The 12,317-nt window shown below is 40.3% G+C and overlaps 1 protein-coding gene across 1 annotated transcript; it reads left to right on the top strand.

Annotated features, from left to right (window-relative positions):
* The first annotated feature begins 2,071 nt into the window (after positions 1-2,071).
* On the top strand, positions 2,072-4,075 carry ARMCX5 (armadillo repeat containing X-linked 5). The gene is given in 2 exon segments (XM_024741880.1): positions 2,072-2,256; positions 2,259-4,075. Coding segments are annotated over 2 exon segments (1,530 nt in total). The 5' UTR covers positions 2,072-2,222; the 3' UTR covers positions 3,755-4,075.
* Positions 4,076-12,317: the final 8,242 nt, after the last annotated feature.

Here is a 12,317-nt window from a genome sequence, read left to right as displayed (position 1 = left end):
GGAAGGATGTAGTGGTGAGAGAAGTCAGGAGAGCAGCTAGGATCTCCCTTGAGAAGTGCATGGGTAGTGTCCCTTTTTCCTTAGAGAGGACAGTGAAGAGGAGCCAGGTGAGGCCCTACCTGGTGCCTGACACCTGGCTGTGGGGTGAGACAGGGAGGGTTAAAAGGGGCTCCTGTCCTGGTTACTAGGCTAACTATTAATAACCAAGTCTCTCCCACTGTCTTTTCATTGGGTCGTTGAGTATGTATCATGCGTTTATATGTGTAGGTCTGTTTCTGCATTTGCGGTACTCTATGTTTCTGTAAAGACCGGTAGGGGGCAGTGAACCTCAAAGGGTATAAGAAAAAGAAAATTGGCTTAATTTCTGTAGAGAGGTCAGTGCTTGGATGTGGTAGGTGGCTAAGACTAGAGCAGGTAGGAATCCAGGGGAAATTCCAGATCTCCTTTCTGCGAGCTTTCCAAACAGCCCTCCCTTATTCCCATTGTGTTGAAGAAAGTGATAGGCTTTGGGGAGAAAAAGGAAACACAAGAACTTAGATGAAATTTGGAAATCATCCTTTTCTTTGATTTCGAAGCCAATTTCCATGGTTTGAGCATTCCATCCCTACTAACACCACCACTATCTTGCAGCGATTTTCGAGTTGTCTCTGCAGGGGAATTGTCAGACTTTGAGAATGGAGCAGAGGAGCTTGGAGATTTGGGGGAGGGGAGGAAGAAAGAGAGAAATTTTTGGCAGTCAGGTACTTGTATCCAGAAAGGATCAGTGTCCTACGTACTGATCTCTACCAAGGGCTCGGTCTCCATTGTCTCTATTTATTTATTTAACTCTGCATTTGTGAATCTTTGCGTGTAGGTCTGTCCTTAGGTCTGTGGAACTCTCAGTTGTTGTGAAGGCTTGTAAATGGTAACCCAACTTGAAGCTAGGAAATAATGAAGAAGAGAAATGTGTCCTATATCTGTTTAGATTGGTGTCAGGGTAGAGTGATTGAGATAGAGAATTCTATCTCTTCTGTTTTGCCAGTTTACTAACCCGTTTGGTCCCCTGCTGATTTAGTTGGGAGCCTTCCTAAGCTTTGGGGGTATAGAAGGGTAATACCTGCTTTTATTACTTCCCACTTGGTTTTTCTATTCTTATGCTTCACCCCAGTCCATTTTTGAAACAGGGAAGTGCCAGGGCAGTCACTGAAGTGGAAAATGGTGGGAAACAGAGAGGAGGAGCAGTCCTGAAGCAGGCAATGGGGGAAGGGACCAGAAGGAGGGAAACACTAGACAAACTACATATATAGGGACCAGGGACCAAAGTCAGTCTACCAAGAGATCAGTTTCCAATCCTCCTGTTTGTTTATTTGTCCATAGATCTGCCTTTAAGTCTGCTGTAGGGCTTGTCATCATTGGAAACAAGGAAAGGAGGAGAAAATTACTCCAGATCAGGGAAGGTTAGTGTATGTGGAGACTTCCTCAGTAGACCTGTAGGATGAAGTAGTGGAGATCTGCTTGGGTGTGGTAGGGGTAGAGAGCCAGTCTAGGGAATCTTCAGTCTCTCACTCCCATTCAGCTTTTCCACTCTCCATACTCTGTTTTGTGTCTGGAAAAAAGATCGGTTGCAACTACAGTAGTTGCAACTACAGGAGGGAGCATGAAATGAAGGGAGAAGGAGTTTGCTAATTATCTACCTTTTACACTTAGCACTGAATTTTCATACTTTCCTGTCTCTCTGTGCTAATCAACATGAGCAAAAAGTTGGAAAAGACTCAAAGCCCCATTTCCTTCCTCCACCCCTAGGTCCAACTTCAGTGGCAGATCTGGTGGCCTTGGAGTGGCTGAAGACCACCACCCTCCACAGGGCTGCGCTCAGGCACACAGCCATCCTTCCTTTCCCTGAGTGAGCTTCCTCTGCACGTTGTTTATATCACTGGCAGAGCCTATAGTTGGAAAGGGGGCTGAGTGACAACTGGACTTTGTATGAAAACACCAACTTGGGAGAGACCTTCAGTCAAGGCTGAGACGGGGGTGGGGATATATAACTTGGCCTTGCCTTTAACTTGGATCATGACTGGCTTCGAGGCTAAGGCAAGGGCAGAGGAGGGGCTGGGGCTGGCCTGAAAGCTGGAATCTGTGGCCCTGCCAACACTAGAGCCAAGGCTAAGATCCATGCCAAGGCAGTGGCTGAGGCAGAATCGGAAACAGGACCAGTGACCCAGGCCAATCCTGGGGATGGAGCAATGGCCAGGATACAGGCAGTGACCTACGCTGAGGCCGTGCCTTGACAAGGGAAGTGAGCAAGATGGAAGCTAAAACTAAGACTAGAGTTATGGCTGAGACTAAGTCAGACCCCCCTACAGAACCTGGTATAGTGTCCGAAACCAAGTCAAAGGCCATGCCTATGTCCAGGGTCAGTGCTGTGACCAAGTATGAAGTCAAGGCTGGTGCTGGAAGTGAAGTCAATACCAGGTCCTTTGCTAAGGCTGATGATAAAGACAATATTGGGCCCAGGTCCCAGAGAAGGAGAGAGGCCAGCATCAAGTTGAGGGTGGGGGACAGAGCTGGTATTGTAATTGAGTCCAGTGATGAGGCTGAAGAAAATGTCTGCTCTTGGTTTTGGACTGGAGAAGAGCCTAGTGTAGGATCCTGGTTCTGGCCTGAAGAAGAGACCCCTTTTCAAGTGTATAAGCCTCCACGTAAGAGACAGGAAAAGCCCAAGCCCAAGCCCAAACCCGAACTTACTATAAAGCAAAAAGCGGCAGCATGGTCAAGGGCCAGGTTTTGTGTCCTAGTCCCAGTAGAGGGAGGGGAGCGATCCTTGCCTCCAGAAGGGAACTGGACTCTGGTTGAGACCTTGATTGAAACTCCTCTGGGGATTCGGCCTCTGACCAAGATCCCACCCTATAATGGGCCTTACTTCCAGACCTTAGCTGAGCTCAAAAAACAGGTTAAGTATAGGGAAAAGTATGGGCCCAATCCAAAAGCCTGCCGCTGCAAATCACATGTTTTTAGTTTAGAGCCTAAAGAGTTTGATAAACTCGTTGCCCTACTTAAGTTAACTAAGGATCCTTTCATTCATGAAATAGCTACAATGATAATGGGTATCAGTCCTGCTTATCCATTTACCCAAGATATAATTCATGATGTAGGTATTACTGTTATGATTGAAAACTTGGTCAATAATCCCAATGTTAAAGAACACCCTAGAACTTTAAATATGGTGGATGACAACTCTGAGTCTTCTGGAGAACCAAGAACAGGAGAGTCATATGTAAACCAAGTTTGTAAGGACATAATCTCTTTTCCTTTGAACTCCCCTGAGCAACTGGCTGGACTAAAATTATTAGTGCAGCTGAGTGTAAAATTTGAGGACCACCATATGATTGTCAATTACATTCCAGATTTCCTCACCTTGTTAAACAAGGGAAGTGGCAAAACCAAGTTTTATGTTTTAAAAGTGTTTTCGCGCTTGTCTAAAAATCAAGCCAATACAAGAGAACTGATCAGTGCCAAAGTACTGTCATCATTGGTTGCGCCGTTTAACAAAAATGAGTCAAAGGCCAATATTCTTAATATCATTGAAATATTTGAGAACATAAATTTCCAATTCAAAAAGAAGGTGAAGCTATTTACCAAGGAAGAGTTCACTAAATCTGAACTTATTTCCATATTCCAGGAAGCAAAACAGTTTGGTCAGAAACTACAAGACTTAGCAGAGCACAGTGATCCTGAGGTGAGAGATAAAGTTATACGATTAATACTCAAACTCTGAATAGCCGTATGTTCTCACAAAGCCTTGAATAATATTTTGGTGTTGTAATATGAAATGAATGCATATTATAAGTTCAATATTTATGCCATCTGTGCTGATTGAAGGAGCCAGTTTTATGGATACCAAATGATCTTGAGAGCTTGAATGTTTGTTGATTTTTACTGTGCTATATAAATTAAGATATTTTTAGTATTTCTGCAATATGACCTAATAATGAACCTATTCATCCTGAGTAAACTATACTTCTGTGCTTTATATTGACATAAGTGTATTCATTTAATACTTCATTTACATGTAAATAAAGTTGCATGCTAAAACTGGTGAAAACATTGTCCTAGTTCTTCAGTTGAAGTCTAGTCAGAGGGATAAAGCACAAGTAACAGAATAATAAAGAGCACTGTCTGCGTCTGTAGTGGGGTACAAACAAAACAAGTTTACATTGAAAGATCATTTAGTTTCAGCATGTTCAAATAGTAGAATCACTCTGTACACAAGAAGACAGGACTGTGCTACTGGCTGACGTCTGGGCAGACCTGGGGAAAGGGGTGAAGACATAGACTTAGGAGTAAAGGAACACAGATGCTTTCATTCCAGTTTGAGTCCCAGAACTTGTGCTCAGCCTTTCACATAAGATGTCTTATCAGGATATCTTGAAGCTTTTTAACCTCCAGGAAAATTCCTGGTTTTCATTCCCATTTATCAAAGCCATGGAAGTGTGGTTCTAAAAGGACCTAGTCCCACTGTACCCTCAACATCCAGGTGCCCCATCTTGGGGTACCAAGTTTACTGCTTCATCTGAGGCTCCCCCCACTCCCCGTATTCCTGGGTCTCAGAGAAGGGCCCTTCTAGGGTCTAACTAAAAAAATTGCTTCATAGAAAATCTCATTTGCCCCATCTTTATGACTGTTTGCTCTCATATTTACTTTTGTTTGCTGACCAATGCTTTGGACTTGGTGATTTGCACCTATGCTTGATGACAGTGCCCTGTTTGTGCTGATCCCTTTTGATTAGAGCTCAGCTCTATGAGGCAGCCACAGGAGACCAAAGTCCTTTAGGAGTGTGTGGTTAGGAAGAAATTACTTCCCCTAATCCCACTATCCTATTTATTTGTACAGTTTACAGAGCTGAAGCCATGTTGTCTATACTACCTCAGCTCCTCCTGTTTATACCTAACAAAAGCTAAGTTCTGGTTAAGAGTTTGTGGCATAGAATGCCAGAGTTTAGATTGGGATCTGGGGTCACCTCTGCCTCTCCTACCCTCTGTCTCCTTTGCTGTTATCATTCCTCTTTCCTTAATTGCCCAGAATTGGGAAATTGGGTATTGAGAAATACAGTATACAATTACTGGTCTTTCTATTGAGCTTCCTCTCTCTCCTAACTTTTTATGTGTTTGGGGGAAGGCCTAAACCTACAAATCTCAACAAGGTGTCATGTACCCCTAGTTTTAGCAGCTATCTTTAGTTTAATTTCTGTTGAGGTCAAATCTGAATCTATCTTCTGTATATCTAGGAGTTAAAATGAAAGACAACCAGCCACATTTGTGCATTAAGGGTGAAAAAATGTAGGTAGGCTTTTTGCAACATACAGTTGCAACTTAGATGATTTTTGGCGTCCTTTATAACTTGGTTTTTAATCCACAAAACTCCCATAGTCTGGAATTCTAGCTGTGGGTACTGCTTTCAGAATTGGGGATCTTCACAGTACAATTGGACCAGACCCTTTGGAAATATTCTGTGTCTCAAATGCCCTGTGGAGCACACACTTAATCAGTTGATGGCTGTGAAATTTTCCATTAGTTAAAGAGAAGGGTGAGTTTGGGGTATATAGGTATTGTATCAAAGCAAGAAGCTGATGGTCTGTCCTTGAGTAGGAGTTATGGAAGACAGAGTCAGTTCACAAATTGTTCCTGGGGTGTACTCAAAGTCAAAACCCCATTGCTCATCTCTTGTTTCATGTCCTTTTCTGGAAAAATAATTCAGGCAAGCCCATGTAGTATCAGGGCTGATCCAGATGTTACTTGTCTCAATATGTTGCTGGCTGGGGGTAAAAATCAGTGTAGATTTCTCATCTTTCCTGTCATCAAGTAAAGCAGGAAATCTTCCTGCAACACAACTGGACTATTAGCACCTACTGACCCTTTGCTGGGCCCTCAATTTTATTTATTTATTTATCTATCTATTTATTTATTTATTTACCCACCCTCAATTTTAAATGAGGAACTTTCAGGGGAATCCATCTATAAAATATCACCAAATTCCCTAGCAAGTCTTTCAAGGCTCTATATCCTTCAGCATATTTTCATTGTCCCCATTATATCCCACCTGCATTCAAGCCACATGGGACTTCAGGCTCTCTGAAGCACCTTAGGAGAGAAATCCTCATCCAGAACTAATGATTCATCCCTCAGTGAGCCAGTGACCAAGTACAAAAAAGCTTTTAGAAGAGGGGCACACTATCATTCTTCAGTTTTCATAACAGATAACTTCTTCTGAGTCAAAACTAGTCTGGTATGAAAAACAAAAACTTCTGTGGCTGTCACCCCTTGTTGTATAAATCTAAAGTGGATAAGAAACAAGAGGAAATGGCTCAAAGGTTGTGCCTTTTCCATTTGAGCCTCCTGTTAAAGTAATGTCATTTTTCTGGTATACCAAGAACAATGGTAGGAACTTTTATAATTTACATAAATCCATTAATGTCATTATATATATAGTAAAGTTTTGAAATACAATATTAAAATTACCAAAGATAGCCTAGATGAACAACTCTATTAAGTGAAAAGCTTTACAATTAATTCCCTCTCCCTTTCTCTTCATTCTGCAAGAAACCCATGGCTCCACTATACAGAAAAATATATTTTCTTTTTGGGACTGTTGTGGCCACCCCTCAGAGACAGAATACACTATCACCCCAGATTTGGTTCAGATGCCGATACTGATGATGTCACACACATACACACACCAAGACAGAATGAAAAGTTATTACTCAGTAATGAGTGTCTGTATCTTCTTTGTCCATTCATCTATTGATGGACATCTAGGTTGTTTCCACATCTTGGCTATTCTAAATAATGCCGCAATGAGTATAGGGGTGCATATATCTTTTCATATTAGTGTTTTTGTTTTCTTCGGGTAAATACTCAGAAGTGGAGTTGCTGGATGGTATGCTAGTTCTATTTTTAATTTTTTGAGGAACTTCCATACTGTTTTTTCCATAGTGGCTGCACCAATTTACATTCCCACCAACAGTGCATGAGGGTTCTCTTTTCTCCACATCCTCGCCAGCATGTTACTTCTTGTCTTTTTGATAATAGCCTTTCTAACAGGTATGGGGTGATATTGTGGTTTAGATCTGCATTTCCCTGATGATTAGTGATGTTGAGCATCTTTTCATGTGTCTATTGGCCATCTGTCTGTATTCTTTAGAGAAATGTCTATTCAGGTTCTCTGCCCATCTTTTAATTGGATTGTTCATTTTTCTTTTTTTATACTGAGTTGTGTGATTTCTTTATAATTTGGATATTAACCTCTTATTGGACATATCATTTGCAGTTATTTTCTGCCATTCAGTAGGTTGTCTTTTTGTTTTGTTGATGGTTTGCTAAGTGAAATAAATCAGACAGAGAAAGACAAGTACCATATGAGCTCACTTATATGTGGAATCTAAAAAATAAAACAAACAAAACAAAATGGAAACAGTGGGAGTTCCTTGGTGGCCTAGTGGTTAGGATTCTGGGATTTCAGTGCTGTGGCCCAGGTTTAATTCCTGGTCAGGGAACTGAAATCCCGTAAACTGCATGGCCAAAAAAAAAAAAAAGAAAAAGAAAACAAAAAGAAACCCTGGAAAAACATGAACAGACTTACAGATACAGGGAGCAAATATGTGGTTGCCAGAGGGGAGGGGAGTGGGGATTATGGGACAGTAGATGAAGAGGATTAAGAGATAACAAACTTTCAGTCATAAAATAAGTCATGGAGATGTAATATACAGCATAAAGAATAGAGTCAATAATACTGTAATAATTTTGTATGGTGACAGATGGTTACTGGACTTGTAGTGATCATTTCATAATGTACTTAATTGTTGGATCACTATGTTGTACACCTGACACTAACATAATATTGTCTCAACTATACTTTAATAAAAATAAATGAATAAATAAAATACACTGGAATAAAAACAAGGAATAACAAACCAAAAATGCAATAATACTGGCATTTAAAAAATTATTTGACTTTATGTTTTAGAGCAGTTTTAAGTTTATAGAAAAATTAAGCAGATAGTACAGAGAGCTCCCCTATACTACTACTTCTTTTTTTTTTTAAGGGGACTCAGTATATAGTGTAGACATTGCCCTCCATTCTTTTTTTTTAATTAATTAATTTATTTATTTTTGGCTGTGTTGGGTCTTCGTTTCTGTGCAAGGGCTTTCTCTAGTTGCGGCAAGCGGGGGCCACTCTTCATCGCGGTGCACGGGCCTCTCGCTATCACGGCCTTTCTTGTTGCAGAACATAGGCTCCAGACGCGCAGGCTCAGTAGTTGTGGCTCACAGTCCTAGTTGCTCTGCGGCATGTGGGATCCTCCCAGACCAGGGCTCGAACCCATGTCCCCTGCATTGGCAGAAAGATTCTCAACCACTGCGCCACCAGAGAAGCCCTATGCTACTACTTCTTCTCCACCACCTCCTTTCCCTAGGCACAGTTTCCCATATTATTAGCCTCTTGCATTAGTGTGATATATTTGTTACAGTTGATGAATGAATATTGATACATTATTACTAACTAAAGTCCTTAGTGTATATTAGGGTTCACCCTTTGTATTGTACATTTCTATGGTTTTTAAAAACTTATGGTAAAATAACATATAAGGTTTGCCATTTTAACCAATTTTATGTGTATAGTTCAGTGACATTAAGTACATTTACACTGTCATTTAACCATCATCAATATCAATCTCCAGAACTTTTTTTTATCATCCCAAACTGAAACTCTGTATCCATTAAACAATAACTTCCCACTACCCACTCTGATCAGGCCCTTGTGAGCACTATTCTATTTTCTATCTCTACAAATTTGACAAATCTAGATACAATGTATCTAGAATGTATCTATAATATTTGTTACTTTGTGTCTGTCTGGCTGTTTCATATAGCATAATATTTTCAAAGTTTATCCTTGTAGCATGTATCAAAATTTTACTTCTTTTTAAGACTGAATAACATTTCATTGTTTGTATATACCACATTTTGTTTATACATCTGTCAATGGACATTTTGGTTGTTTCCAATTTTTGGCTGTTGTGAATCATGCTGCTAAGAACATTGGTGGTAAAAATACCTGTTTGAGCCCTTGCTTTCAATTATTTTGGGTAAATAACTGGAAGTGGAATTGTTACATCATATGGTAATTCTGTGTTTAATCTTTTTGAAGAACTGACATACTGTTTTCCACAGTGGCTGAATCATTTTTCATTCACATCAAAAATGCACATGGGTATCAATTTCTCCACATCCTTGCCAACATTTGTTATTTTCTGTGTTTTGATAATACCCATCTTAATGTGTGTGAGGTGGTATCTCATGGTTTTGCTTTGTATTTCCCTAATGACTAGTGATGTTGTGCATCTTTTCATGTGCTTATTGGCCATTTACATATCTTCTTTGAAAATAATGTCTGTTTGAGGCCTTTGCCCTTAAAAATAAATCCTTAAAAATAGGGTTGTTTGGCTTTTTTGTTATTGTTGTTAGGTTTTAGGAGTCCTTTAAATATTCTTGATATTAATCCATTATCATATATTATGATTTGCAAGTATTTTCTCCCATTCTATGGCTTGCCTTTTCACTGTCTTGAAAGGGTCTTTTGATGCACATAAGTTTTTAATTTTGACAAAGTCCAATTTATCTTTTTTTATGTTTTGGTGTCCTATCCAAGAAATCATTGCCAAACTCAATGCCATAAAGTTCTTTCCTATGTTTTCTTCTAAGAGTTTCAAAATTTTAGCTCCTGAGTTTGTCATTGATCCATTTTGAGTTAATTTTGGTATGTTGTATAAGGTAAAGCTCCAAATCCATTCTTTTGCATGTGGATATCCAGTTTTCCCAATACCATTTCTTGAAAAGAATGTCCATTTACCATTGAATGATCTTGGTACCCTTGTCAAAAATCATTTGGCCACATATGCAAGGGTTTATTTCATGGCTCTTTATTCTGTTTCACTGGTTTATATGTCTATCTTTATGTTGGTACCATACTGTTTAGATTGCTGTAGTTATTGTAGTAAGCTTTCTGTGATGTTGTGATATATAAGTAATATAATTGGTCATCCAGAGGACCAAAATATATTTCTCATATATATTTGGTCTCTATCCATGGTTCCTGGATCACAGCTCCTGAAACCTTTGAAATTTCCTGAATGATAAGAACAATGGGAGCCATTTTGTCATAATATGTGGTCTCTTGTCCTCAGTTTCTAAAATCCACTTCAGAGCCATTATGGTGAAACAGGTGTTTTATTACTCATAACAAGCCTTTTTCCACCACAACTGGGTTTATGTTAATGAGGTGACTTTTGGAAAGCACCAAAGATGGTGTCCGTCGCTGGAGGAACCAACTCTGTGATTAGAAGGTCGTAATATTCAGTCGAAACCCCTCCTATTACTTCCTGGGAGGGGAGAGAGGCTAGAAGTTGAATCAACCACCAATGGCCAATGATTTAATCAATCATGCCTATGTAATGAAGCCTCCGTAAACACCCAAAATGATGGAGTTTGGAGAGCTTCTGAGTTGGAGAACATGGGGAGATTCTGGGACAGTGGAGCATTGGGAGAGTGCATGGAAGCTCTGTACCCATTCTCCATACCTTGCCCTATGTATCCATCTGGCTGTTTCTGAATTACATCCTTTGGTAATAAACCAGTAATCTGGTAGGTAAAATGTTTCTCTGAATTCTGTAAGCCACTCTAGCAAATTAATTGAAATCAAGGAGGAAGCCGTAGAAACCTCTAATTTATAGGCAGGTGGTAGCTGTCTAGCCATACAGGTAGCAACCTGGATTCGCAGTTGGCATCTGAAGTCCAAGGAGGGAGTCGTGGAAACCTCCAATCTGTAGTTGGTCGGTCAGAAGCACAAGTAACAACCTGGGCTTGAGATTGACATTTGAAGTGGAGAGCAGTCTTGTGGGACTGAGCCCCTGACCTGTGGACTCTGATGCTCTCTCTGGGTAGATAGTGTCATAATTAAGTTTAATCCTAGGACACCTTGCTGGCGTTTGAGAATTGTTGTTGTTGTAGGAAACTATCTTCCCCCCAACACCCCGACACACACACATTGGAATTGGGTTCAGAACCACTTTAGTTGGTGTCAGAGAAGTGGGATTTGCTAGAAAGCCCTGGCTCACATAAACATGTAGTTTGGGAAAAGAAAGGATGAAAGGGTGGGGGTTGAGGAAACTTTGATTCATGGTCGTGCATGGTATGGAGCAACAGCTGTGCTACAATCCATTACTAAGGGTAAAAGTTACCAATGGAATTTAGGGATAGATCTGTTGATGAAAAATTGACAGTCAGTCTAAGAAAGAAATAGAAAACTTTATTTGAGACAACCTGAGGATTATAACTAGGAAGGCAGACTTTCAGAAAGCTCTGAGGACTGTTCCACCTGTTAGAGGTCAAAGTACAGTTATATACATTTTTGAGACAAAGGATTATATATCAAGTGATGTATTGACAGTTTACACAATCCAGATCTGCATGTACAAAGTGAGTAGGGGGCCATCATGACCCCTTACAAGATTAAGAAGGAAGGTTATCTCCTAGGGAGGTCTGGTTAGTGCAGATGCACAATACACACTAGAGGAGAGGGAGGAAGCCCAAAGGGGCAGAGAAAAAGTTTATGTTTAAATTTTTCTTGTCTTGCCATAAAATATGAATTTTATTTCATCAACTCCAACTCCTGGGGAGTTGTCTCACTGGATGAATAAGGAAATGCAGACTAATAAGAAAGAGGTAAAATTACAATCCCTTGGTAATTGTTATCTGTTAATAGCTAAACTAAAAGTAAAAGAGTGCTGGATCAGACCCTGATGCTAGACCAAGCTCAGATTTCAGTGAGTCTGAGCTTTAGCCACTAGCCTCACAGCTGCCCCCACTCCAAGGTAAAAATTATGCAGGGGCAACAGAAAGTACCTCTAAAACCTCTGGTCACCAAGAAGGTAGTCATTGTAGGGTGAGGGAAAAACCAAGAAACTATTGAAACCAGAGGACATAGTGTGAAAGAGTTGTTTTATTTGGTAGATTGATATCATCAGTTTACTGAGGATCCTTTACTGAAATAAGTTGTGAGTGACTAATTTAGGAGCTGTGTCTTTGGTTTTGAGTGCTGCAGAATGAAAGAGCATGTCTGGGTTGGTACAGGTTGCACAGATGACTATAGAACAATCACAGATGGCTATGTGTGATCCAGACACACAGGAGGTTATTTCTGAAGGAACAACTAGCCTGGTGGATGGTATAAAGACCACTGTAAGGTCTGTTTACCCTGAGAAGGGGGCTGTCCATCTTCCTCTATGA

The sequence above is a fragment of the Neophocaena asiaeorientalis genome, unplaced genomic scaffold (genome assembly GCF_003031525.2).
Source record: "Neophocaena asiaeorientalis asiaeorientalis breed wild unplaced genomic scaffold, Neophocaena_asiaeorientalis_V1.1 scaffold725, whole genome shotgun sequence".
Taxonomy (NCBI): Eukaryota; Metazoa; Chordata; class Mammalia; order Artiodactyla; family Phocoenidae; genus Neophocaena; species Neophocaena asiaeorientalis.
This window is presented reverse-complemented; position numbering and strand designations above follow the sequence as displayed.